General features: G+C 49.2%; 11 protein-coding genes across 11 annotated transcripts; 4 read left to right on the forward strand and 7 right to left on the reverse strand.

The window, feature by feature from the left end:
- Nucleotides 1–4,804: 4,804 nt before the first annotated feature.
- Nucleotides 4,805–5,527, reverse strand: VFPPC_00386 (hypothetical protein; the record flags this gene model as incomplete). The annotated part of the gene is made up of 2 exons (XM_018280413.1): nucleotides 4,805–5,218; nucleotides 5,372–5,527. 2 exons carry the CDS (start codon nucleotides 5,525–5,527, stop codon nucleotides 4,805–4,807), a joined length of 570 nt encoding a protein of 189 aa, XP_018148483.1.
- A 3,164-nt stretch (nucleotides 5,528–8,691) lies between these two features.
- On the forward strand, nucleotides 8,692–9,583 carry VFPPC_12771 (methylthioribulose-1-phosphate dehydratase; the record flags this gene model as incomplete). The annotated part of the gene is made up of 3 exons (XM_018290548.1): nucleotides 8,692–8,858; nucleotides 8,918–9,433; nucleotides 9,490–9,583. The coding sequence occupies 3 exons, from the start codon at nucleotides 8,692–8,694 to the stop codon at nucleotides 9,581–9,583; spliced, it is 777 nt and encodes a 258-aa protein (XP_018148485.1).
- Nucleotides 9,584–9,764: 181 nt separating this feature from the next.
- Nucleotides 9,765–11,007, reverse strand: VFPPC_00389 (Sec20 domain-containing protein; the record flags this gene model as incomplete). Its single annotated transcript, XM_018280415.1, has 2 exons — nucleotides 9,765–10,659; nucleotides 10,712–11,007. The coding sequence occupies 2 exons, from the start codon at nucleotides 11,005–11,007 to the stop codon at nucleotides 9,765–9,767; spliced, it is 1,191 nt and encodes a 396-aa protein (XP_018148486.1).
- Nucleotides 11,008–12,307: 1,300 nt separating this feature from the next.
- On the forward strand, nucleotides 12,308–12,656 carry VFPPC_15121 (mitochondrial ribosomal protein L44; the record flags this gene model as incomplete). Its single annotated transcript, XM_018292874.1, has 2 exons — nucleotides 12,308–12,488; nucleotides 12,544–12,656. The coding sequence occupies 2 exons, from the start codon at nucleotides 12,308–12,310 to the stop codon at nucleotides 12,654–12,656; spliced, it is 294 nt and encodes a 97-aa protein (XP_018148487.1).
- Nucleotides 12,657–12,888: 232 nt separating this feature from the next.
- VFPPC_00390 (inorganic pyrophosphatase) lies at nucleotides 12,889–14,156 on the reverse strand (the record flags this gene model as incomplete). Its single annotated transcript, XM_018280416.1, has 5 exons — nucleotides 12,889–13,027; nucleotides 13,084–13,194; nucleotides 13,253–13,596; nucleotides 13,655–13,774; nucleotides 13,944–14,156. 5 exons carry the CDS (start codon nucleotides 14,154–14,156, stop codon nucleotides 12,889–12,891), a joined length of 927 nt encoding a protein of 308 aa, XP_018148488.1.
- A 226-nt stretch (nucleotides 14,157–14,382) lies between these two features.
- On the forward strand, nucleotides 14,383–14,715 carry VFPPC_15122 (hypothetical protein; the record flags this gene model as incomplete). The annotated part of the gene is made up of 1 exon (XM_018292875.1): nucleotides 14,383–14,715. One exon carries the CDS (start codon nucleotides 14,383–14,385, stop codon nucleotides 14,713–14,715), a length of 333 nt encoding a protein of 110 aa, XP_018148489.1.
- Nucleotides 14,716–15,958: 1,243 nt separating this feature from the next.
- VFPPC_00392 (sphingolipid long chain base-responsive protein PIL1) lies at nucleotides 15,959–17,002 on the reverse strand (the record flags this gene model as incomplete). Its single annotated transcript, XM_018280417.1, has 3 exons — nucleotides 15,959–16,303; nucleotides 16,377–16,526; nucleotides 16,637–17,002. The coding sequence occupies 3 exons, from the start codon at nucleotides 17,000–17,002 to the stop codon at nucleotides 15,959–15,961; spliced, it is 861 nt and encodes a 286-aa protein (XP_018148490.1).
- A 1,644-nt stretch (nucleotides 17,003–18,646) lies between these two features.
- On the reverse strand, nucleotides 18,647–19,012 carry VFPPC_17405 (hypothetical protein; the record flags this gene model as incomplete). Its single annotated transcript, XM_022429117.1, has 1 exon — nucleotides 18,647–19,012. One exon carries the CDS (start codon nucleotides 19,010–19,012, stop codon nucleotides 18,647–18,649), a length of 366 nt encoding a protein of 121 aa, XP_022285866.1.
- Nucleotides 19,013–19,612: 600 nt separating this feature from the next.
- VFPPC_00393 (oligosaccharyltransferase alpha subunit) lies at nucleotides 19,613–21,193 on the reverse strand (the record flags this gene model as incomplete). Its single annotated transcript, XM_018280418.1, has 3 exons — nucleotides 19,613–19,889; nucleotides 19,946–20,791; nucleotides 20,865–21,193. 3 exons carry the CDS (start codon nucleotides 21,191–21,193, stop codon nucleotides 19,613–19,615), a joined length of 1,452 nt encoding a protein of 483 aa, XP_018148491.1.
- A 2,220-nt stretch (nucleotides 21,194–23,413) lies between these two features.
- On the forward strand, nucleotides 23,414–25,097 carry VFPPC_15123 (hexokinase; the record flags this gene model as incomplete). The annotated part of the gene is made up of 5 exons (XM_018292876.1): nucleotides 23,414–23,558; nucleotides 23,618–23,643; nucleotides 23,693–24,103; nucleotides 24,159–24,613; nucleotides 24,674–25,097. 5 exons carry the CDS (start codon nucleotides 23,414–23,416, stop codon nucleotides 25,095–25,097), a joined length of 1,461 nt encoding a protein of 486 aa, XP_018148493.1.
- Nucleotides 25,098–25,325: 228 nt separating this feature from the next.
- Nucleotides 25,326–26,707, reverse strand: VFPPC_00395 (arginine n-methyltransferase; the record flags this gene model as incomplete). The annotated part of the gene is made up of 2 exons (XM_018280420.1): nucleotides 25,326–25,360; nucleotides 25,420–26,707. 2 exons carry the CDS (start codon nucleotides 26,705–26,707, stop codon nucleotides 25,326–25,328), a joined length of 1,323 nt encoding a protein of 440 aa, XP_018148494.1.
- Between the last annotated feature and the right edge of the window lie 78 nt (nucleotides 26,708–26,785).

The following is a 26,785-nucleotide window of genomic DNA, read 5'->3' on the forward strand; positions in this document are numbered from 1 at the left end:
GGAGGGTAGTATAGCAGCTTCCTCCTTAGAGAACACATCTTAGTATTCTGTATAGGCACTAGGTACCTCTTTCTCTGCTTCTTTGCTGCTATTAAGGTGGTTATTAGGTCTAGTGATTTAGTCTGGGTAGAAACCCTATTAAAGCACTAGCACAACTGCTAATTGGTTTGCCTTGCAGCGCACTTGTCGCTTTCCTTATACTATTAAGAGCTAAGGGGCTAGAATTAGGTATCTCTAGTACCCTTATTCCCAACTTATCACTACTAGCTTGTACCCTAAAGCCCAGTCTATTCTAAGAATAAGGTCTTCTCTAGCATTAGCAACATAGCAGCTAAGTTAGCACATTCTTGCATAGCTAGTACTATTAGTAATTCTTATAACTTAGTTAAGAACCCTATAGTGTAATAGCGAGGTTCCCGCTACGCTCTCTAACCTCTACTAGTCAGGCCGCACATTCTTCCAGCTTGTTTCACTTAATAAGCCCGGTTTAATAATAGTATGTATAGCGCCTAGGTTAAACAGCGCGTTTACAGCTATCCAGCTATAATCCCGCCGCAGTATTACTTACATCTGTATCTGCAGGTCTTTAGGTTTGTCTGCGGCAGACCTAGCTTCCTACTTACGTATAGTTAAGATAGGTAATTTATTTGGGTTTCTTGCTACTTAGTTGCTACTCTATCCATAGGTGGAAGTAGTATAGCAACTACTATCGCAAGTTCTGCAATTAGGTTCCTTACAGTTAGGTAAGATGTATCCTAGTTTCTAACATTTATAGCATATTATTTTAGACGCTTATAAGGGTAATATCCCCATTAAGGATGCTGCTTCTTTGCTGCTTGCCTGCTATTTATTTATTGCTATTAGCAATTGCAAGCAATCTTATTTTCGGTCTCTCCGCCCACTACATCCTCCTTTAGCAGGTTTAATTGCAACCTCTGCCTTCTTTCCTTACCCCATAAGATAATTCTAGCTCTTTAGAAACTCCTAGCTAAGTACCTACTTCCTTATAGCGTTATTTAGGCTATTAATAAACATACAGATTTATAACTATTCTAGGATAGGCTTAGGAAGCTTAGCCTCTACCTTGCCCTAGACCTTCTTATATGCCTAGAAGGTCTATTCTTCCTCCTGTCAAAGGCCTATTAGCATCTTTATTGCTTCCAAGCAGCGTAAGTCTTCGTCTATAGTTCCTTTCTTTAACCATTTAACAAAGCTAACCCACAAGTGGTCTTAGTACTAGATAAGTCCGTCCACTACAGTATATCTTATCCATTATCGCTTTACATCTTTAGCAAGGCAGCTGCTAGCATAGGCAACCTTAGTAGCGTTATTAGGAAAGCTATACTAATCTATAGTAAAGGCAGCATTAAGGTCTAAGAGGAAGTATTACAGGCTCTCATAGGTATCCCCCTTATATATAGGTGCCTTTAGCTATGCCTTCGCAATGCTATATTATGGCTATAGCGCTACAAGCTTAGTGTAGGGTTAAGGTAGCAGAGGCGCTTTACTGCTCCTTTATTCCTCCTTAACACCCTTTAGTTGCAATTCTAGCACGGCTAGCTCTGCTTGCTTCCTTGCAAGTTATAGCTTCCTTATAACTCTATTAATAGCCTCTTAAATCGCTATTTTGTCTTCCACTTCCATGGTTGCACTCACTTGCCGGTCTAGGGGAGTATCTTAGGGGAAGTTCTTAGTAGACCTAGAGAGCGCTAAGCTTTCAGCAGTAGTTACTACGTGTTCGCCGCGTGGGGTTAGTTTAGTAGGAGCATTTATATCTATCATCTTACTGCCTTATCCAACAGTCTGCTGCCCTAAAGGGTAGAGAGATTAAATTATCAGGGAGGGTATTTAAATAAGCAGAGTAAGAGACAAGGGAAGTAATCTTATATTTATAGCAAAATAGCAGATATCTGGCAGTTAGAATGGTAACAGTCTTAATCTCTAACCTCCTTTAAAACCCCAAAGATCTCTTCTCCCCTTCCTTTTATACTAGGAGCGGGGTAGCGGTGCGGTGTCTGCTTCTTGCAGTCAGCCCCTCTTGGGGATAGCTTCTGACAAAGTCCCTTTTCCTATCCCCTTGTTAGGCCCCTAAGTGTGAGCAATTCCGCCCACATAGTATAAGCTATATACACTATCAGAGCATTGCTTGTATTGTATTTATTGTATTTTTTGGGGGTTACTTGTATTTTGTATTGTATTTATTTTGTTTTGTATTGTATTTATTTTGTATTGTATTTATTTTGTATTGTATTTATTTTGTATTGTATTTATTTTGTATTGTATTATATTTGTATTTTTTACCTACTGTTAGATTGGGTAGTCAAATAAGCAGAGTGAAGGATAAGAGGAGTAATCTTATATTTATAGCAAAATAGCAGATATCTAGCAGTTAGAATTATAATAGTCTTAATCTCTAACCTCCTTAAATCTAAGAAGCTCTTCTCTTATCCTTTTATACTAGAAGTAGGGTAATAGCGTGGTGCCTGCTACCTGCAGTTACTCTTTCTCTGGGATGGCCCCTAATAATTTTGTATTATATTGTATTTTGTATTGTATTGTATTTTGTATTATATTGTATTTTGTATTGTATTGTATTTTGTATTGTATTGTATTTTGTATTGTATTGTATTGTATTGTATTGTATTGTATTTTGTATTGTATTGTATTGTATTTTGTATTGTATTGTATTTTGTATTGTATTGTATATTGTATTTTGTATTGTATTGTATTTTGTATTGTATTGTATTTTGTATTGTATTGTATTGTATTTTGTATTGTATTGTATTTTTTAGCAATACTCTAATTACTATAGTGCTTATTATACTTTAAACTATTTACAAACTTTAGGCTAATCTTTTATCTATTATATATAATAACTAGCTATTGTTCTCTAAGCTATATAAATACTTCTAATTAAACGTGTTTAGAAACTCGCAAAGTATATCTTACTACTAAGTTACTATGCTACTCTATTATAAATAATAGCTAAACCTAAAATTTAGCGCTACTTATAAAGGTAAAAGTATACTATTAAAATATAAAGGTGAACTAGTTTCTTACTCTTTCTATAATATTATTTCTATATTCCCCTAGGTATCTTATAAGTTTAAGAAACTAAAATATAATTTATATCTCTCCCTTTCTCACAAAATGAAAATAAAGTTTACTGCAATTCTTCTTATACTCTTATTTGCTAGCCTTATTAATTCTGGGCCAAAAAAAAAAGCGCGGCAGACTAAGTCTCTTGAAAGGGTTCGTCCCGGGATTCCTTCTGCTAAACCCCGCCGGGTCAGGCCTCCGAGGACGAGGAAGCGCAAGCGCGCAAATAAAACATATACTTACCTCCCCAGTCGGTGGGGCAGGCCTAGGGCTACTGCTCCTGGTCAGCCGCCTCCTCCTCCTCCTTGGGTTCCTCCTGCTGAACGGCCGCCTATTTCACCACCAACTAAGCCAGTGAATCCGGGGGTTTGTGCTAGCCCCTAAGAGAATACAAAATGCAAAGCAATAAACTAACTAAATTGTGCTCTGCTAGAATTGCGATCCGCCTAATGCAAATTTCCGGTACGGTGTCTGTCGTGTATTTGAGGAGGGAAGGATAAAGAACATTCCTTGTGGTGTTGATTACCCAGTAAGTTAATAGATAAAAGGCTATGTATTCTAAAGGTAAAGAATACTAACTAGTTTATTTTGCTAGTGTACTGATAAAGGCTTGTCTAGAGCCTGTAGTTGGTCTGGAGGATTTGCATCTTGTAATTAGAAGTTTTTCCTTTGCGTTAGACCCTAGAACAGCTATTAGTCTAGACCTTCTAGACACATTTGCACACACACATGAACTGCAGTCTACTTGCACCTAAAGCTAAACTACTAGACTATATACCCTAATATTACACACAGTGTAACAGGCACTATAATAGTAGTAGATAACGCTAGGCAGTAGCAGTAGAGTATATTATATTGAAGACTAAAGCTTCCTCCTTGTATATCTGGATATATAAAGCGCTAGTAATATACTAGTAAAGTAGCAGTAATATGCAGTGGAGAGTAGAGCGTTACTTGTGCGCGCGTGCGCCTTACATATAGACATTCAATAACCCTCTATAGCACGCGTTACTAAACGAGTCACAGTTTGTACTAGTTTTGAACATCTTTTGAGTTCCAAACCATAACGATGGGGTTTATCCATTCTGACTACCGCCTCGGAACATCCAACCGAGATGGCATGGCGTGCCGTGACGCCATCGTGGGTGGAGTGGGTTTCGTCACCGCTGGTAAGGAAATTACATTCCGGCAGAACTGTCTTCAGAGGCTGTCTAGGTAGATGCGAACGTCTTGTGCGGAGTAGTTCTGTATCTTCATTTACACGGACACGGCTGGCAGGTATGGAGCGGTGATGATTACGCCAACTCCCTGAAACGACATTGAAGATGTAAAACAGTCATTATCAACTAATTCGGTTCGGCTGCCACAAGCATAGTTACATCTGTTGACCAAGCTTTCTGGAGATATGACTTGACCTCTTTGCAACGTCAAGTGCCAACCTCAAGCCTGTGAATCGAAAGGGTCGGATGAATTCGTACTGGTTACGTTAGGACGTTAGATGTCACAGTAGTGTCAGTATGCAGGGAACAATTTCTTCGCTTTGGACCATGACATGGGTATATATTCACTCCAATTTAACCCTCCTCCCATCATCCTGCACCAACCAACCATACAGAATATAAAATACAGTTGCTCCCATTACATCCGCATTAATATCGTCCTTCTTTTAAACTCGAAGAGATTCGAAATCAAGAGCAACATCCATTTACAGGGCAAGGAGGGCAGCAAGAGCACCAATGAAAGCGCCAGAAGAACCAACAGTCAAGCCAGCAGCGGCACCGGTCTTGCTGGCAGCGGCACCAGAGCCAGTTTGGGTACCAGTACCCGAACCTGAACCAGTAGTCTGTGTTCCAGAGCCAGAACCAGTATTGGTGGGAGAGGCACCAGTGCCGGTAGCGGTGGCATCGGAGCCGGAGCCGGAGCCAGAACCAGAACCGGAGCCACCGCTGCCTCCGGTAGCCTTGGGCGTTCCCTCGCTGGAGACATAGAAGTGCTTGGCAATGCAATCCTGGACGCACTTGGCGAACGCCTCGGTCTGGGCTTGGGAGCCGTCTCCCTGCTTGCAATCCGCCGCACACTTGGTGGTGTCGTTGGCGTTCTGGTCGTTGGGAGAGGGAACCTGTTGCATTTCTTTGTGAGCGGATGGCCGAGAAAATAGGCGCTTGGCGATCAATTGGGTTCGCAGCACAGCCGCGAGACACGCACGCGAGCGTACGAGTGAAACACCTACGCCAAAAAGCAAATAAACAAAACAGTCGAAGAATCAACTTACAGTGATGCAGTGAGACTGGCACACAACGTCACCCGCGGGGCACTTCGCAAGGCAAATCTCGGAAGAAGACTTAGGAGCACTGGCAGTGGTAGTGGTAGACTGAGCGACAGCAACGGCAGCAAGGGCGCCAGAGACGAGGAAGGTGGTGAAACGCATCTTGACGGGTGAAATTGGACGAAAGTCTAAACGTCGACAGTATTAGGTATGTACCTGGTAGAAGTATTAAAAAGGCGATGCTGACGAGCAACAAGCTAGTGACCAAAGCGAGAGACTTAAATGGAAGACTGGACTGGTGGAAAGCAGAGAGAATAAGTCGAGAAAAGAAGAAACTCGAATTCTGGTCCGCCCTGGGGAAGCGAGGTCCTTTATTATTAGCCAGGGGCAGGCACCGGACGTATCCATCATGGTGTGTGGTCTGAGGCTTGCCCCCAGCTACGGCTGCCATGGTCCATGGACTGTGCCGACAGGAACAGGGGTATCTGGAGCGACCAGATGCTTCGTGCCATTGTCACATTATTAGCATGGGCAATGTTGTGGTGTCTGACCCCGATCCTGGCGCAAGGCCATATCTCAATTTGTGGTGGAGAGGGGGTGAGTAAGGGATGAGTCTGGCCCGTTGGCGCCACTAGCCACAATCCACCACACCAGACTCTCTCCTGGATCTCCTTTCTCGTGTCGGAGGTTGGCTCCAGAGGGCATTGACGAAGTGAAATGAGTAGCTGAAGGGCAAACCTTGGTGTAGATCGGATGCTCTGGCATCTGGGGAAGCGCCAACGAGTCGACCAAGTTTTCTGACAAGGCTCCTGCAAGATTTGTGCATTTAATTACACCACAGCACGCCACGCCATACGCCCATGTACCTTGTCTTGTTAGCCTCGTGAGCTGATCTATTATGAGCTGCCTTGGTCGGCTACTGCGATGGCCCGCAGTTGCATTTTCTTTTGGCGTAATATTACTCCATGCAAACGTTCAATGGGAAAAAGACGGCTGCAATCGATGTGATGGCCTGAAATTGAAGACTGCGGCTTCGGCTGACGCCCCTGACCGTGTTCAAAAACCTTTCCATGAGATATGACATGAGAACTCCGAGTCCAGGCAGGCCGGCTTGTGTGCCGGCCAAAACCTGGCACCGCCCTGCCTTTGCCGCTGGCCTTGCATGGCGAAGGGTTGCTTGGGTTCCCGCACAGAGCTCGTGTTGTCACCTCGTCTGTCCATTTTCTCTTGGTCTTTGGCCACATTGAGTTGGCCGCCCCGTTGTGGAGTATCACCAGCTGCAAGCCTCAGTGCGCTCAACGTTCCACCGCGGGCGACTACCTTGGCCCCATGTCTGGTAGTAGCCAACGAGGGGACTTGAAAATAGCCAACTGCTCCTCCAAAAACGTCGCAGCAGGATGATTGTCGGTGCTAGAAATTGTCGCTGGTATAATAACTCCTGTGTCAAGGTTTGGTGCTACTTTACCATGTAGCTGTTGAATCTGGACCTTCAGGTCTTGTGTGGAGTCAGCGGGTTCAATGTTGTCTTTTGGCAGTGGTGATTGTCTCGTTCCGAGACAAGAACCGATTGATTCAGGCAATCGACCAAACAGAACAGCGTGTCTGAGTCGAGCATGGGGCTCGTGAGGAATTCGGGTTGTGCTCTATCGTCCGAAGTTGTCACGTATTAACTAGAGCATGAGTTGTTGTTGTTTTTGTGTCCTTATGCCAAGTGCAGTTCATTCTTTGGCATGATTCATCTCCCCGGGGATTCAATCGCGAGCATTCCGGAAAGGTCAAGTATCTATTTCCCTTGACAGGCAATTCACTTGTTGACACATGAGCGCTACTTCCAGGAACAACAGAGAACTGACTGTGGAGTAAACCACACCTTGACAGTACACCCGTGCTTTGCCAACCGACGACGGTGCTGCCAGTGAGGAGCAGTCATTCCGGGGACTCTTTCAGGACCGGAAATTAGGTGTCGTGTCTTGTGTTGTACAATCCAGGCACGTCACACAGTAATATGCCTTGGTTCAATTCGCCTATGCAATGTTGCCCAAATACGTTCGATTCAGGTAGAAAAGAAGAAGGAACCATGTGACACCTATCACACCAAGCATGGAGCTCGATAGTACTCCATGTGTGCGGGTAGGATGATATGTGTGTGTGTGCCTCGAAATACGAGCTGGGAGGGCAGATCAATGGGGACGTGAAGTGCAGCTTTGTTCGTGTTTTTCGTGACACGGCCGCCGAGGAGACGCAGATCGATCTCAGGCCGATTCATGGTCTGGTCCCGCCAAGTTTTGCGGCCATTGCCAGTGCGAAATATTTTTGACCCTCATCGTTTATCGCGGCTTGTGGAAGTTGAATTCTGACTGACTTCAACTGACCGCACTGATTGCGAATTACTGCGTCATTTATTCTTCAATGGCTATCCAAAAAGCACACAACCAATTGATTCTTCGACCCAGGCACAGCCGTTTCACTCCTGAGCAAAAGAATCAGGGGCCATGCAACCTTCACGACGAAGGTTCAACGGTCGCGTCTGTAGCGCGTCGTGGCTGAGGCTGGGCACCTCCTCGCTCCAAGCCGGATTTTCAAGAGGACCACATGCAGACATTTGTTCCACAAAACCAGCAGCCATGGTCTGGGCCGATCAAGCTGGTCTGGTGATGGGTCGAGTGAAATGCGTTGGGCCGGACGATGTTCTTGCTTTGGCAGTGTTTTAGCTGAAGACGTGGCGGCTGCTGTAGGTGCGCATGTCTCGAGTTTATTATTCTTTGTCGTTGAACTTTCTGCGCAGTGTCGAGACTATATTAATTGCTTCTCCCTGGTGATGAGGGAGATTAAAGTATGTGACCCACCGCTCCTTCCCATTTGGCAGCCACATCTGCAGAGGTGAGGCCTGGTACGTACCATCAGCTATTCTTGGCCAACCCGCACGGCGCAATCCACCACGAGCATTTGAAGCTGTTGCTCTAGCTGTCTGCCCATACGATGATTCTAACGTATGAGGGGATTTTATAATAGCGGAATTCCATCGCCATCACAGCACAGCAAAGCACTATAACTCTTTGAAATGCCCATGTAGTCATATAAACAGCCAATGGCTCGCGCCGCAGTCTCACCAAGTCAATCGAAAGTCTCAGGTGGACCGACGGACAGAGCCCCACCAAGTGCCGATTTCATCATCGCCAAATCTTCAACCACATGTCACCAGAGAATCCTAATGGTGATAGCCGCCATTGACCGTTTATGACACATCCCACGGCCACCGCCCAAATTATACCCAAGCCTTTGTCGTAGTAGCCAGTATCGAGAAACCATCCCATTCCACCAGCACAATGACCACCGAGCACGATGATAAAAAGCGCCGGCTCGACGAGGGCGACCAGCTCATCACCTCCAACAACCCAGAGCACCCGGCCAACCTCATCCCTTCACTGTGTGCCAAATTCTGGACCCTCGGATGGGTGACTGGTACCGGAGGCGGATGCTCAATCCGCGAAAAGTACATTCCCCCCAAACCACCTCCAAAGCTAAAGGAAAATTCGCTAAAAACCCACACAGAGATCTCGTCTACATCGCCCCCTCCGGCGTCCAAAAAGAACTCATGAAAAACACAGACATATACGTCCTCTCACTCGCCGCCCAAGAACCAACCTTCAAGCAACGCACCTACCTCCGCTCACCACCGTGCTACAAACCATCGCAATGCACGCCCCTCTTCCTCGCGGCCTTTACGCGCCGCAACGCCGGCTGCTGCATCCACACGCACTCCCAATGGGCCGTCCTCGTCACTCTCCTTCTGGAAGCGCAAGGGCCGGGAAACGACAAGGTCTTTGAGATCAACAACATTGAGCAGATCAAGGGCTTCGGGAAGGGCATGACCAGGCAGGGGAACTTGGGGTATCATGATACGCTGAGGATTCCGGTGATTGAGAATACGCCGCATGAGGAGGACTTGACGGAGTATTTGGAGGAGGCGATGGAGAAATATCCGGATACGTATGCCGTGTTGGTGAGGAGGCATGGCGTGTATGTTTGGGGGGATAATGTGCACAAGGCGAAGACGATGTGTGAGAGGTGAGTTTGACTTTGGTAGGTAATTTGGGACGTGATGCTGACTTTTGGGGATTTAGTCTTGATTATTTGTTCCAGTTGGCGGTGGAGATGAAGAAGCTGGGTCTTCCTTGGATTAGTGAGATTGCTCGCGTTGCGCCTGATCGGGCTTGATTTTCACCAGTTGAGTATATAAGTTGTTAAATCGGGGGCATATAGTTGAACCATTTCAAGGCGTATAGAAATTAGACGGGAGGAGCGAAGAAAGGTACGGTGGCACATCTTCAACAGAATCAAGCGAGTATGGGGAAGATTTTAAAAACAGGCTATTTAAATGCTTGATATCAACATCATCTTACAATTCATCACGTATGCCCTCTGAGCCGGTTTCTGACTTGACCTCCGGCTCCTCCCACATCCTCTTTTTAGGATTCCTCGGCTGGTCCTCCGCATCAACATCCCCCTCGCCGCCCAAGTTCCCCAACTCACCCGCCTCTTCAACTACCTTGGCAACCTTTTCAATCATGGAATCCGAGTCGTCCTTCGAGCCCGAGTCCATCTTCCCTCCCACCTGCACAGTCGGCAAATCCTCCTTCGGCAACCCCTCCACCGAAACTTTGCCGTCCTCGCCCACGCCCCCAACCTTGCCAGACTCCCCAGCACCTCTCTGCATCACCGCACTCCCAGCCTTGGACCCCACGCCAAACAACACCCGCAACGGCAGCCAAACCAACCACCACATTGGGCCATACAAAAGCCGCCTGAACAACAGCCACGCCCCCGTCACCATCAACATGTACATAGACGTCTGGAGGTACCACGTATCACTTTTCTGTGAGCGCAGCAACGTCCCCAGTAAATCCCGTGAACTGGCGAGCATACTGTCCAACGAAGAATACGACTCATTGAGCTGTTTCAGCGCAGCAGACGACTCAGTCAGAGTTTGGTGCGCATATTCGCTGCGAAACAGCTCCGTGGCGATGAGATCGTGCGTTCGGCGCAGCGCATTCGTAACATCGTTGCCTGCCCCAACAGTACGTTGCTCGTTTTCGGACAGATGCGATTGTTGATGCTCTTGATAATATCGCTGGGGGCGGTGTATAGGCGCGGGAGCCTCTTCGGTTTGCAAGACGTCTGGCTCAGAGACGGGGAGGGAGTACGATTGTATGATGAGTTGGCGTTCTAGTTTCTGGGCTCGGGCTAGAGATTCTCGTGCTGCTAGTCGTGCTTTTCGAAAGTTTCCCCGGCAACTAATAACCGCATTAATATGTGTTGAAAAAAGAATGGACAAAGAAAAGTTACCTGGCGAGTTCGGAAGCAAGCCGATCGACACTTTCCCTTAGCCCTGTCTTTTCTACTCCTTCCGGTCGAGCAAACTTGACTTCTTCTTGGAGAAGTTCCTGTTCGTCGAGGCCATTTCGTAGAAGCTGGCCGATTTCTTCACTTAGTTCGCCGCTCACGCTGCTTTCTTCATCGGTGCCTTGGGGGACGGAGCCGGGTTGGAAGTCGAGATGGGCGAGCCGGTCGATGAGCTCCCTTAGTTGTGTGGTGGTCTCTTGCAAAGCAGTGAGTCGCTCTTGTAGAGCTGCTATGGACATTGTTGTTGAACTGTCGGCGATGGACCACTCGACTGATATGTACAGGGAACAGTCTGGGTTTGTACGGTTGTAGTGACAGACGAGAGTGCGTTGGTCCTGATTTCAAGACACCATGGCAGCTTTTGGGAAGTGTCTATTGTGGGTCTGTGACGTTGATGATACATTGCTGATTGGCCCATTTTCTAGGAGCTTGAGCTTCAATACATGACCGACGGATCGTTACAGCGTTCCTTCACGCCAAAAATATAGCTACAAAGCGTATTATGAAGCTTTCATTTCGAAAAGGCCGAATGCATTCTTGTGTTCTGGAGCCAAAGGCAAAGAAAATTTGAATTCATAACCAGTGCCCAAACCTAGGCACAGCTGGCTGATGACTCACAACCACCACAAAACACCACCCACAAACTCAATATCAAAACAAAATGTTCACATTCCCAATTTCATAAATCTTCCCATTCAAAAACTACACTCTCGAATACCAATGTAATACCCAGAAAACCACCCATCACCATCCCACCCAACCCAACCCCAAGCTACCCATCCACCCACCAAGTTAGCACGATCCCAAACCCTCAAGAAACAACATACCTAAAAACAAAAAGAGGTGAAGCACCGTCCTCCAAGAAGAATAATCGGAATCGAATCATGGCAGCTAGACCACGCCACGCATCGCACTCAAGTGTCAACACACAATCTACGCAGCAGCTTCCCAGAGGAACCATCTCCAATTCCCCAAAAGGAACAGAGCAGCCCTGACATTTCTGATGCCAACTGCGGGCGTCGATTGACGCCGAGCCCTCACGGGCAGACCCGTCCTCCCCTCTGTTTCCAGAGAGTGACCGCGGTCAAGAGAGAACAGGTTTCCCTATCTCCCTTGTTGTAGAGGCTTCTCCGAATTTCTCACATGCAAGTACTATTTCTGCACTTTTCTCCAAAGGAAAAAAGTGCATAAATTGAGATTCTCTTCAAGATCTTCTAATAGATTAGATGAAATTGAAGAGAATCTCTGTTTGGTAGCATGGAAGCGTGGCGTTTCTTAGAGGACGGTGCTTGAGGGAAGAAAAAGAAAGAGGAAAGTGAGGCTCCATGTGCTTTGGTGGTTTTCTTTCGCTGGTTGTGGGACCCAAGCTTTCTGGCTCTGGTGTGGAAGGTGTCAGCACGTGACGTTAAATTTGGATGCTGCATCCATCTCGCCCAAGGCAGGAGGACCAGACGAACTGTTTTCCAGACGCCAATTGAGTTTTAACCACCACTTCTTCAAGTCCTAGCGGAGACTTCACACGGAGGCGACCTCGTCAAGATGATAACGAAATTTATGACCGAGATTACGGCCAAGTTCAACCCGTTTTCGGCTTGCGCAAAACCCGCTCGACTGTTCCTTACTTTCCTACCTCCTAATGCTCGCGCCAGCGGTACATCGATAACGACGAGCCTGTTGCCTCGAGATTCGGCCGAGCCGAGCTCCTTGAAAGTGAAATTCAGTACGTGGTTTGATTATTACGGAATAATGGGCGGCTGCATTCTGACACTCAACAGAGGACGGCAAAGAGCTAAATTTTGATTGCGGCAAGATCAACATTAAAGGCGTCGTTGAAGAAGTCGACCGACACTCTCGCAAGTTACAAAAGGCGGCCGACTTGACGGATTAGACCATGTGCCATAATCGCCTACTGTTTGCATTTACGGCGTTTTGTATTACAACGGAAGGGATACCGAGCCGTGGGCGAAGAGCAAGTCCACGAGTGTACAATAAATAATTTGCTAAGGAAAAAGAGCTTTTGTATATTTCTGCAGGATGGCTTTTATGCGACCTAACTACTTTTTATCGCCTTCATGACGGTCATAAAATATTTCGCTTTCGCCTCCATACACATTACATGCTTAAGCAGAAGCGCCGCTAATGTAGAACCACTTGTCAACATTGGTGTCAGTAACCTCCTTAGGAGGGAGCTCCTCGTGGGGAGCCACGGGAGGGGCCTGTTGGGTGTAACCAGGAGTGCCGGCTTGTGTAGTGTTGGTACTAAGGCGCAGGTTAGAATAATGCTTCACAAGTATAAGCCGCATTGAGAATCTTACATCTTGATCTTGGCGCCAGGGTTCTCGTCCGAGTTCTCCTTGGGCTTGGTCTGGGCATTGATGAGGACCTTCCAGGCGTTGTGGCATTCCTCAATGATGCCATTGGCGAATCTAAAAGAATGTGTTAGCATGTGGCCAGAAAGTAGACAGTGTTCATTAAAGCCCTTACGCCTTGTTCTTGGATTCGCCGGTGAAAGCGAACTGGTTCTCAGGCTTGCCATCAGGGATTTTGTAGATACGGAACCACTCGTTAGTGGCGCGCATCAGACCAGGCAGGTGGCGCTCAACATCCTCGATGTCGTTGAGCTTGGGGGCCAGAGCGTCCTTGACGTCAATAACGATGACTTTCCAGTCCGTCTCTCCTTCATCGAGGAGAGCCATGATGCCAAGAACCTTGACCTGCTTGACCTGTCCAGTGTAACCAACAAACTCGCTGATATCGCAAACGTCAAGAGGGTCGTTGTCACCAAAGGCCTGGGTGTTGCCGTCCTTGTGGGTGGGGTCTTCCCAAGTCTAAGGAGGTCTAGTATTAGCAAGATATCAAATACTTGGTCAATCGGCAAGGACTTACTTGGGGGAAAGCACCATAGTTCCACAGGTATCCCTTGTGGGGGAAGCAGTTGCGAACAAATCGAACCTTGTCGCCCTTTACGTCCTGCAAGATGGGGTTGAGGTCTTCCTTCTTGGAGATCTAGTGGAATCGCAGTTAGTAGGCCAGTTACAGTCGGTTTTGGGATTGACGAGCCAAAGAAATGAGCCCAAAGAAAGACTGTCGCACGTATGATCTAAAAATTTCATGTGACAGGCAAACGTGTCTCCCAGGCAGAGGTGCAGACCAGACCACTCATCGCTATACATACCTCAAGCTTAGCATTGGTCCATCGTGGAATCTCAACAACCATGTTGAGAATGGTCTTCTCCTCATTGGCATACAGAGGAATGTCGTGGAAAGGGGAGATGATCTTGGAGACAGTCTGACCATTCACATTAGAGTGCTGGTTGATGTAGACCTTGTAGCTCTTGGTGTTGGGAGCGCCATTCTTGTGGACGCCATAAGCGACTCGGGAATCCATTTTGGGCGAGGAAGACGATCGTGAAGACGTTGATGGTGAAGGGAAAGTTGAAGAAGAGAAAGATTGGGCAGGGGACCCAGACAAATGACGAGCAATTTGCGCAGTCCGCTGTGACGAGATTTTGGATGAGGTGATATGGTGGGAGGAAGAAGGAGGGGGAGGCGGGGCACGCAGACCCATAGCAGTGCTAGTATGGAAACTGGTGGACGTGGACGTGGGCGTGGACATGGCAGCTGTGGCGATGGGCCTTGGCCGTGGTGACAGGGTGGGTGTTGCAGATGCAGATGCAGGGCCGGCAGCTTTCGCGTTGATCAAGGTTGTCCTTCTGGCCGTTGAGCCCAAGCTGGCGTTTGTTGCCGATGCTGCTGTGAGCAACGCCCGAGACTGCTGGATCTGCCGTTTGCCCGACGCTCGTGCTCGCCAACCTCTCAATGGAGCCAGCACCGGAGCCGACGTCGCTACAGCCGTCGATATCGGCCTCGCCGCTGTTGCTCTTGAGGCCGTCGACCTTGCTCCAGATCTCGTTTGTGCTGCTGTGTGCGAGGCGCCGCCGTCGTGATTGGCCCAGCTTGATAATTGGGACAGGCTCTGCAGACGCCGGGGGTCTTGGAGCCGGAATCCACGTCGTGAGAGCATCAATTGGGCTTCAATGGGCAAAAAGGGGGCGGGTTTTGAGTAGGACGGGATACGGAAGGGGAGGTGGGAAATCTTTTAATTCTCTTGTGATTCCGTTGGGATGGGCTCGCACGGAGGCGGGAAGGGTGGGAATGATGGTCGGCAAACCGAGGTTATTCTCAATTGATGGCTCTGTTGCGCCAGACGGATCAAATGCCAGGCTTCAGTGGTTGTCAATGGGTTTCGGGAGCTAGTTTTTTTGGCAGCAGTTTTTGGCTCATGTTTGTCCCTCGGACATGGAGCCTTGATGTCGATTTGATTCAGAACGGGTCGGGGAACAACGGGAGGAAGATAGGGGCCACTCCGAGGGTCCATGGGTCATTTAGTGGCTGGATCCTAAGGTGAGCCGAGTTTAGCTCACCTCAAGCTCGCACCTTCAATGTTGGCCATAGCCGTGCCGATTTGATGCCTGCTTCGACCCCAGTGCCTCTTTCTCTATCAATATTCAACGCAGATCCTAAAGACGCATTTGGTACGTATTATATGCCGCAAAGTTTGCGCTAGTTCATCTGGTGCACTTTCCCATCATGACAGCTTATCATACGTCGCAAATGTCGACATAAGCAGTTGAATGCTTGTTTGGAAATGGGTCAACTAGTCACTCATTGGTAGCATCTGTTTGCTGCATGCGACAAGTTGCCACATCTGTTCTGTGAGGGTGTGCCGGCTGACGACCTTAAACAGCGTTGTCCAATCTGCAGACGATGGGTTACATCATCCATGCATCTAGGAGTTGGGCAATTGGGTAGCCTGCCGTCTTGCTGCTGACTGTTGATATACCTCCAATGCCCAGCTCACAGCTCTTCAAACATTTGGCTGTTCACCAAGGAAGCCGTGTCTGAGCTTCACTCAAATACATGAAACAGACTACCGCGGTCCATTGGATGGACGATTTAAGGTACCGATGCCTGCTAATTGTCACACAAAACACAAATGCTTGTCAAGCACAAACGCACATCGAATACCCGATCATATTGCTCGACTCCTAACCCTACCTCAACCTAAATCGGCTACCATTAACATGAGTGAGAAGACCACGAACCAGAACCAGAACCAGAACCCTTATACCAGGAGAACACTTTACCCGACTAATCAAGCAGTAATCATACGAAAGCCATACAAAACTATTACGCAGCCGCCTTGACGTCCATCTCAGTCTCCTTCACGCCAGTATCCGCCTCAACATCCAAAGCCGGCTGCTTCTCCTTCACAGGGGATACCTCAGCAGCGGGAGCATCATACAATTCAGTCTCTGCCCGCCAGTCTCGAAGATCATCTTCGCAGTCGTTAAGGATCTGACGAGCCTGCCCACCATCAGCGTAGGCGGGACGGGTGTCGCCGGGAATAACAGGTGTGTCATCAAGAAGGGCCAGAAGACGACGTCCATGCTTGGCAAGAATAATCTGCTTCTCGGCTCGCTCAATGGTGGCGAGGAACTCGGAATCGTAAGCCTCCTTGAGCTTCTGACGTGTCTATCCGGTTCGTTAGCACATGTTCCGCAACTACAAACGTAGACTGCAGCTGATATTGCCATCCCGCACTTACAATGTTGGTCAGTTGAGCTTCAGCAACCAGATTCTCAGCCTCTGCCCGAACAAGCTCCTGCTCCAGGACAACCAGTCTCGCACTCTCCGGTTCCTTCATCTTGAGCTTCGCAATCTCATCCGCAATCTTGGCCTTGCCGTCGCGGCTAGGCTGGACGTCTTCTCAGTGTTACGAATCGACTTGAGACGGCCGCGAGAGTCATCCAAGGAATGGGCATAGGTGTCTTCCTGCTCCCCAATCTCGCTCAGAACCACACCAACCTTGTCGGAGATGTCACTGATGGCATCATCGCCCGTCTGCTCTCCCCACTCAGACAGCTGGGTTGCAATATTGATGCGCTCGCGGCCCGCCGCCTCGTGAGCGTTAATGAGGTTGTTCTCAGACTTGATTAGCTTGAACAGCTTGCGTGACAGCTCGGGTTGAGCTTGGCCACGGAGCGAGCTGAAGGAGAAGCTTGGTAGCTGGCTTCCGGAGCTGGAGCCCTTGTTGGACTTGCTGCCGGAACGGATTGAGAGCGCGCGATTCCTGCGGGTAGAAGGGCTGTTAGCTATCGACTCGGCTGGGAGGTAGCGGAACTGAGCTGGGCCAAGCTGCATGAAAGAGCCGTCAAAACTGGATCGCGACATGGTGAAGAGGTAGGCAGCTTTGCGGAAGAGCTCATTTAAGTGTCTGGTGCATGTGTCGCATAGCTTGTAGACTGGCTGGAGGGAGCTTGAGAGCCCGCGGCATCGCCGGGTTCACTTACATAGTTGCGGCTTCCGAGTGTCTTTGGAATTAAAGGCAGCTACGATGAGCAGCAGAGGCAAGTAGGTCGTCTGGCTGCTTCCGACTACGATGAGTGATTCTGTTAGCTGTCTTTCCATTGTACGCTTGGAAGCTCACGTATTCAAGTTATTCTCCACTGGAGCTTGGTTGGAGGCACAGCTATAACCATACATACAGTATAAGTATGCGACGAATAGCTTTCGGAGCTCTTGCGTCAACCTGGATCCCAGTAAGCCGTAGCGAATGCAAAAGCAGGGATCACAACAATAGAACTACAATTCTGGGTATACGAAGCAACAAAAAGTAGGAGGGGGAAAAGTCATCCAAGCCCAGCGGAGCAAGCGGCGCAAGCAGGTTTTTAAACAGCTTGCATGTGGGAATGGATATGGATTTGGGGAACCATATGGTGCAACTCTGTGTGCTCAGCTCAAGCTGCTCAGGCAAACATACAAAAGGACTAGCTAGCTGCGAGTGGGCTGGTTTCCATTTTCACACTGGCTGGCGAGACAATTTTCGTTGAAAAGACACATCCAGAATGATGTCTAGTTGCTTCGCTCTGCCTCATTTGGCGCCAAGAAGTGCCGGAAAGCTTGCTGGCTGTGGGATCGAGACATGGGTTTTGCTCGTGGTGACGGAATGCGCCATGATGTCATTCATTGGGATCGGGAGGATGTGAGCTGCGGACTGACTGACTGACTGACTTACAGCCATCGCAACCAGAGTCAAGTCGAGATAAACTGGAACCAGAACCCCGCCCCCGCCGAATGACCAGTGGACATTGTTGGAGCCTAGCAATATTCCGTATCGTTGAATTGAATGTTGACGCCTGTGCCGGATTTGGGGCTGACGAGCGCCACTGATGACCGCTTGCTGGTGAGATCTCGAGATTCGCGGCCCTCCCAAGTGGATTTGCACGGATGTATCCAGTCCCTTGCCATGACGTTTTTTATCCCCGTTTGCCAGTACTCCGTAGACGTCTCATGAAACCCGCCAGCCAAGAAGAGCAAAGCTCGCGCCAAAAGACACAAATTTAATTGCCATTACTGCAGTGCTGTGTACCTGTAAGAATTGCAACACCCACGCAGTTTTTATAAACAAAGAACCCAGAATCGAGCAGAGATGCCTAAGCCCATTTCCCTCCCAAACACAAATCTCTACTTTACGCTCTGTATGCATCCCATCTAAACCGCAAAAACTGCCAAGTATCAGAACCAAAGAAACTCCCACCAGAAACACCTTCATCAATCGTAAAACATTGCTCACTATTCTCCCCTCGTCATGCTCGCAGCTCGTATGGGCCAAGCCAACCGGCTTATCCGGACGCATGAACCACATCGTGGATACTCCATCCTCGGCGCCTACGACAGCACAACCATCCCCCCCATTCCTACCAATCCACCTGAACATCATGATAAAATACTCCAGACTTCAGTACCTCGTCGACGGATGAACCTCATAAACGACGGGCGCCCCGGACGAATATCCATAGTGGCCATACGACCCGCTCACCCGCGGGCTAGTACGGTACGTCTCCCGCATGACGCTCGTGTAGCTCGCCCTCGGCGAATGTGAGTGATGATAATGGTGGTGATGCCTGTGGCGGCGGTACGGCCGAGAGGGGATGATTTCCTCCTTGTAGTAGTATGAGGTGTTGGGCTCGCCCCAGAAACACATGGTTTGTCGATGTTTATGTGACGGCGGCTTGTAAGCTGAGATTTATGCGTGGCCGTTTTCGCGGATAGCTCTATGCCAGGTAATTTGAGCGACTGCAGTATTGAGGGCGATGAGAAAAGGTAAAAGTAGTGTAGATTGTAGACAATCGCTTGAGAGGGAGTCTGGTTCTTTTTAATACGAAACCAAGGAGGACTCATTGTTCGTAATAAACGACGCCACTGGCTTTCATCATGGCTGTGCCATGGTCAGCCTGCTTTTTGGGCCTGGAAGCGGCATCCTGGTACGTTCTGAAACCCCTGCTTTGTGCCTCCGAGTGGTTCGCGCATCAAAAGTCCAAGACTGGTGGGCGGATCTCCATTGTCGCCAGTGCCGTCATTTGTTCGGTGCGTGCGATGCGCTTTTTGGCATCGTCGTGCTGACGGGTGGGTGGTCAGAATGCGGCTGTGCTAGCCTTGTTCTGCAGGGCAGCATAAGGCTGTTTTATGGGCTCAATTATCGTTAGCCCCCGAAGGAAGAGGCTTGGTGGTCGCTGATGAATTGATTGATCGTCTTCAATCTCGATGTTGTTTCAATGGGATTCTTGAACATGAGACAGACATACCTACCTAGGTAGGTAGGCAACAAGCACCCGCTGGTCTACCAAACCACTACGACAGCCACACACCATTCTTGCTTCACCCAATTCGAAATCTATCATGCAAGTTCTTATTTTAGGACGCCCATATGGTACATTTTACAGCTTTGCCGTGACATCTCCTTGTCCGTAATCGTCTATTCCTCCTTCCACGAAAACCTCCTTACTTCTTGGAAAACCCAACTTCCACCTTGCCAATTGCCCAGGCGGCGGCATATACACCCATCATGCTGGCAAACACAATAAAAGGCTTTCGCAGAGTATCAAACGTTGATGTCTCGTATGAGATGATGACATCGCGGTCTCGGAAGTCGTCGACCAAATTCTGTGCCTTGATGGTCACTGATGTGCGGCCCAAGGTGTCAAGATACGTCTTGTGGACGCCGACTGACGTTTCGACAATGGATGATTCGGGCACTCCGGTGTAGTACTTGACGTTGCTACGCTTGTCGTTAGTTACATTTTTCGAATGACCAGCCGAAATGGCATGACTTACCGAGCTCCCTCAGGCAGAACAACTCGAATATGAATTTGTCCATACTCAACACCCTCGGGCTGCTTGGGACCCTCAAGGAAGGGAACCTTGAGAACATAGCCACCAGTGGCAGTCTTGCGGAGAAGGTTCGCAGCATCCGAGTTCCATCCAATGGTGAAGGGATAGTTCCAGCCACCAAAAAGGGGATATCGAGGCTTAAGCTCGAGCAATGCCTCGCGCTTGCCGCTTCTGAACTTGGATGTCGAAACGTTGCCAATGACATCGGTGAAGTAAGGGTCAACAGTGCCCACCTGGAGAGGCACTCGGAGCTCCTTCAGAGCAGTAGAGGCAGGGTTATAGAAGGCAGACTGCGCATACTTGACTCGATTGAAAGGAGATGACAAGTTGGCACCACGATGGTGCAGAGTGTATCGTTCCTCAAACGCAATATTGCCTCCCCAATGGCTGACCTCGATATCACGTTCCAGGGTGGAAACGTGGGTCACGGGCTTGGTAAACTCGAATCGAACTTGAGCAGGCGACGCGGCTCCAGCTGGCTTCTCACCGAAAGGACCGTATGTGAGCTTGGCACCCTGCTTCTGCGGTAACTCGTCCTTGCCTTCTGTAATCTTGGTATAATCGGGCACTGAGGCTGACGCGGCTTTGATCTCGGTCTTTTGTTTTGAGGTGGGATAAGCAGACGGCGCATAGATGGAGAAGTCGTAGACGAGAAATTGCTTGTCGTCCTGCTTGATGGAGGCAGGCAGAGGCTTGTATGCCTTCAGATTGTAGAACGAAATGCCGAGAGTCTGCTGGCCGCCGGCCTTGAGCGGGGTTGGGAGACGTATACGGTAATACTGAACATTGCTAAAAGAATTGATGGCCCAGTCAGCTTTCGTATGATGAAGGGAGCATTAGTATTGCAAAATGGGTGACGGACCTGTTGGGATCATATTCGACTGCCTGTGAAATAAACGGTCCTGCGTTGGCGTCCTTGCGGTCCTTTACTTCAAATCCACCAACTCGAGCAATCTGCTCTGTCGTGAAGGGCAGGTAGTATTCGCTTTGCGGCTCCTTGGACACATTCTCTACTAGTACATTGATCTGCTCCTTGGCGTAGTTCTTCTCCAAAGAAATGATATGGACCAGATTGGCATTCTTGAAGACTTGCGGCGGCTTGAACTGCGATGGCTGTGAATCCCCAGAGGATGCGGCGAAGGCACTGGAAGCGACGGCCAGGAACGCCGATGCGATTGATAATGGCTTCATTGTGACAAATGAATGGAAAGGGCGCTCATTGATTTGCGCACACGCCCGATGTTGCGAATCTGAAGGTCCAAGGAGGATGTCGCTTGGTCGCTTGGAGACACCTTGACGCAAGCTCCTGAGCCAGTTCGCCCAAACGACATACGTTTCCTGAGCTTGCAGCTTGGGGTCCAATCATGGTCGAGAAGTGGGGCACCATAAAATGGTTCCTCTTGCAGCTGAGCTCTGAGTGAAAGATTTGGATGGGTTAGGTTCACGACGAATCAAAGACACCCCAGTTGACAAAAAATGAACATTGCAATAGTCCATTTGACAATAGTAATCCTCAAAAGTGTTTCGGCATTGTGAATTACCGCGAAGTGTGCCGTGGACTGGGGCTGCTCAACAGAGGGATAATATCTTTCCGCATGGAGAAAGAGATGTGTGGAGTGCAAAACGCCAGACACTTCACCACTTATTAGGCACCAGTAGGCAGGTAGTTGTCTCAGACAGTTTTGACGGCATCATCGCATTGACAGCTTATTATTGCACCGAAATTTTTCAATGGTTGTACGGCTGTCGCCAAATGTGGCCCGGAATATGTAGAGAAAATCCAAATCAGAAATCACATCTGAAATCAAGGGCTTCGGAATAAGAAGTGACGAAAAATTGACAGTACAGTAACATTGAAGCTGTTCAGATTGCCAAGTCAACATTGAAGGTCTAGACCGACTGTCTCAGTGTGCCAGTGACTCCGGACGTCCTTCCTCTCTTTGTCCTTGTCTGGTCAATCACCCTGCATGCAGGATGCATCACCATCACCCTACCATGCCAAACGCCTTTGTGGGCATACCTATGTAGGTGGTGTCGCCACCAGTTGGTCGTGCCATATGGTTCATAAGTTTCCTCCTACATCGTGTTGCATGATAAGGCTCCTGAGGGACTGGAGGCAGTGATGAATCGTGGCTGGCGCATTGTTATGGTTTGTCATGATAAGTTGGTGTAAATGTAATAGAATGAGTGATGTCTGAACAATCATCAGTCAGATCGTCAGTCAGGCTGCTGCGGCCCACACCAACAAAAGCGGGCCGCTTCAATTGCATTCGCCGGACGCGGACAAGAACATTGAAGGCCTGGCAGGACACAGTCAGGGCAGCACAGGGCCTGGCCGCTTGAAGGCTGGCGCTTGGTCCATGAGCTAGTTAGTTGACCAGTTGACATCAATCCAGTGGCTGGGTGCATGTGGGCCATCGGCGGCACTGGAAGCGGCCTTCCGGTGGTTCCTTGGCGGGTGTTTGAGTGGCTGACGGCTGTTCCAGCGCCCCTCAACAGCTGTTGTTAGGCCAGGCTAGCTTGTCAGTTTGGCGTCTGGTCACTGGTCTGCCCTGCACCAGATGGCTGCACAGCATGTCTGGCTGCTGCATGTGCTCATTGTTTGAGCTCAACGAATACTTGACCACGCCTTGACCGTCTACTCCATACACCACCTTCTCCAGACCACAACTTCTCTCCTCGTCACATCCGCACCGACACCCCGTAGAAGCTTTTGTATACCCCATCTGGATCTTTGTTCTCTGCACGGATTCACTTTAGGCATTGCACAACCAACGGCACCTTTCCACTGACTGCAGCCTCATCAATCGCAGCCGACGACAAAGCTTCTGTCTCCAGCTAGCCCTCCACCCCGCCATCGTCATACATACATACATCGTTCAAAATGGTTGGTCTTGGGCCGCGTCCGCCGCCATCTAGAAAGGGTATGTTGAAGTAAATCACGTTGGTTTCCCGTTGTATCTATTCGGTTATCTCGTATGATCGCAGACGCTCGATAATTCATGCTAGCAGCACCTCTTCCTTGGGGACCAAGTGGCTCCGAGCTTCTGGGCGGGCGAAATGCGAAAGATCTGTTCCATGTGACGCATTGGTCAACAACCCCTCCAGCAATTCAAGGCCTCGACCGGTTGTGTTACACGGACGAAGAATTATGGCGACACGGGCGTTGTGAACTTAATCTGCGAACTGCGGAGGTGGTATGAAAAGGTCGAAAACTTGGTACTGTACAGGGCATAGCCATGTTCATTTGACAGAACAAGGCGGACCAAGCGGTTCGATGAAGAGGTGTTTTTTTTCCCGCAATGCCAGTTTTTTGGGTCTTATAAACTATCTTTGTTTCCCACATAGACAGCTTTGTGATGCGTGCTTGCTTCCTTTCAACCTAAATTGCTGCTGCACAATCCAAACATAATGGCTGACGCACTTCCTACAGGCTCCAAGGCGGATATTCCCCAGGATCTGCTCAATGAGGTCAAGAGGCTGGAGGACCTCTTCACTGTTGACACGCAGCTGCTCAAGAAGATTACCGACCATTTCATCTCCGAGTTGGCCAAAGGTTCGTTACTCCAGTTTGCTTGACTGCACTTGCAACATGGCTGATAAGCATCCGTGCAGGTCTGAGTGTCGAGGGTGGCAGCATTGTAAGTCAACATATAGCGCCTCCTATGTCAATTACTAACATTTCATTAGCCTATGAACCCAACCTGGGTCATGTCATTTCCCGATGGTAACGAAACTGGTACATTCCTTGCCCTTGACATGGGCGGCACCAACCTCCGCGTGTGCCAAATCACCCTGACCGACCAGAAGTCCGAATTCGACATTCTTCAATCCAAGTACCGTATGCCAGAAGAACTCAAGACTGGCAACTCGGATGAGCTCTGGGAATACATTGCGGACTGCCTGCAGCAGTTCGTGGAGACTCACCACGGCGATTGCGCTGGCATTGATACCCTTCCTCTCGGTTTCACTTTTTCGTATCCCGCTACGCAGAACTACATTGACGAGGGCATTCTCCAGAGATGGACCAAGGGATTTGATATTGCCGGAGTAGAGGGAGAGAATGTCGTTCCCATGTTGAATAATGCCCTCGAAAAGAAGGTCCGTGACTTTCCCAACGGTTTTCTTCTACCAGGCGCTAACTTCTGAATCGTAGGGTGTACCAATCAGACTAACTGCCCTGATCAATGATACGACCGGAACCATGATTGCCTCCGCGTACACCGACCCTAAGATGAAGATTGGATGCATTTTTGGCACGGGCTGTAATGCTGCTTACATGGAGGACGTCGGCTCCATCCCTAAGCTTGCTCACATGAAGCTGCCCCCTGAGACTCCGATGGCTATCAACTGCGAGTGGGGTGCCTTCGACAACGAGCACAAGGTGCTCCCCAGAACTGAGTTTGATAAGATCATTGACCGTGACTCTCCTCGGCCCGGGCAGCAGGCGTTTGAGAAGATGATTGCCGGTCTGTACCTGGGCGAAATCTTCCGACTGGTGCTGGTCGACTTGCACGACAATCGTGACGTGCACGTCTTCGAGGGTCAGGATATCTCTCTGCTCCGCAAGGCCTACTCTTTGGATTCCTCCTTCCTTTCTGCCGTTGAAGAGTATGTAGTCAGCCATCGTGTTTCTTCTCGAGTACGTATGCTAACATGACATCACTCCAGGGATCCCTTTGAGAACTTGCAAGAGACTGCCGATTTGTTCAACGCCAAGCTCGGCATTGTCTGCACACGACCCGAGTTGGAGCTTATTCGACGACTTGCCGAGCTTATTGGCACCCGTGCTGCGCGCCTCTCCGCCTGTGGTGTTTCTGCTATCTGCAAGAAGAAGGATTTCAAGACGTGCCATGTTGGTGCTGACGGATCCGTCTTCAACAAGTACCCTCACTTCAAGGCCCGCGGTGCCCAAGCTCTTCGCGAAATTCTTGACTGGCCAGAGAAGACGGACCCCAAGGAGGAGGATCCCATTGAGATTCTTGCTGCCGAAGACGGCAGTGGTGTAGGTGCAGCTCTGATTGCCGCGCTGACCCTGAAGAGAGTCAAGGCCGGCAACGTTGCTGGTGTTCTGCACCCCGAGCACTTTAAGTAAATGTGCGTGCTGGAATGAGTAAGAAAAAGCATTTAAAAAAGAAACATTTGCCACGTCTTCTAGAAAGAACCAACATTGGTCAAAAGATATCGCCAATCTGAAGACAGATAGACTCCAATACAATGCAGCTGTCGTGCAAAAACCAACTTATTCGCTTCTTGTGAGATACACATGTGGCGATTTATCCAGTCTTTGTATCTTTAATTTTCTGTTTTACATCTATGAGCTCTATCCCATGAATGTACACACAGGCAACCTGTACTCTGCACCACAACAGTTAGCAAAATAATCCAAATATGCAACATCGCAATGGGCAACTTACTATCCAGCGTCCAGTACCGTCTCCGTACACCCTCCCACTCGCCCTTCCCATCCTCCTTCAGTCCCTTCATATCAACATCACTCACCTCCCACTCCACATCCAAACCAGCATCCGCGCCATGCATCTCAACAACCTTTGTATAAACATCATAGCAGACCTGTCTATCTGCGCCCAATCCATTAAAAAAGCTAAATCTCCCTTCCTGATCCATTAGCCCGGGTATATACTCCATAAAAAACATCTTGAGCTGCGAGTAGTCCTCGCCAAATGTGTCAAAGTAAATCGCGTCGTAGACCTCCCCCTGCTCCAGCAACTTGGGCACTATATCCTGCCACTTCCCCGCCCAGACTTTGAATGCGCCGTCCTCGGGGCCGCTCTTCTCCCATGCCTGGCCGAACTTGGAGTCTGGCTGGGCGAGGTGTTCTAGCACGGAGGGGTGTGCTTCGATGATGTGGTGTCGTGATGGGTCTGTCTGGGCGAACATGCTGTCTATGATGCCCATTCCGAATCCGATGTTGAGGATGCGCTTGCCTGCTTGGTTTTCGGGGTCGGGGAGGAGGGCTTTGACGGAGCGGCGCATGATGTCGGTTTCCCAGGACATCATGACGCCGTTTAGGTCGGCGTCGAGGAGTTTGGAGGCGTCGTATGTTAGTTTTGACGAGAGGTATTCTTCGCTTGTGACGGTCTTTTCCGCTGCGTCGGGGGCGATGAAGCGTTGTGTGTCTTGGTCTGGTTGGGCTTGGTCGTCTGTGGTGTCCATGGCGTCTCCGTTTTGGTCGGCTGATGCTTCTTCACCTTTGCTAGGGTTATCTGCTTCATCTTCATTGTCTTCGGCGTCTGATCCTGAGGAAAGCTCTTCGTAGCCATCCATCAGGGAGAAGAGAAGCTCTGCGCGGACGCCTGCGTCTACACACATCTCGTATAAAGCCTTGCGACCTAATCGGTATGCGACGCAGCCAGGGGTCTCATTGTTGCTATCGACATCGTTCCAGATGGCTCCCGAGAAGAAAAGCTCTTGCAGTACTGCTCTTGCTTCCTCGACGCAGCCGTCTTCACCATCTTCGGAATTGTTGGAGTTTGGACCTGCAGGACCACAGGCGCGAATGGCTGCGTGGAGCGGAGTTTCACCAGTTTTGGGGTCCTGCGCACTGGCTTTGCCGCGGACGTCGAGGAGGGTCTTGAGGCCGGAGAGGTCGTGGCCCCAGGCGTGGTATAAGATGTCGCGAGTGTCTTGGGGGCAGTCGGAGGATATCCTCGTGGGCATGGAGTCGTCGATGGAAGAGGACATTGCTGCGGCAGGTTGCTGGGGCGGAATTGCCGCTTGAATTGGGTTGAGGGAGCGGCTGGATTAATGTCGTACACCAAT

Source organism: Pochonia chlamydosporia, chromosome 1 (assembly GCF_001653235.2).
Source record: "Pochonia chlamydosporia 170 chromosome 1, whole genome shotgun sequence".
Lineage (NCBI taxonomy): Eukaryota > Fungi > Ascomycota > Sordariomycetes > Hypocreales > Clavicipitaceae > Pochonia > Pochonia chlamydosporia.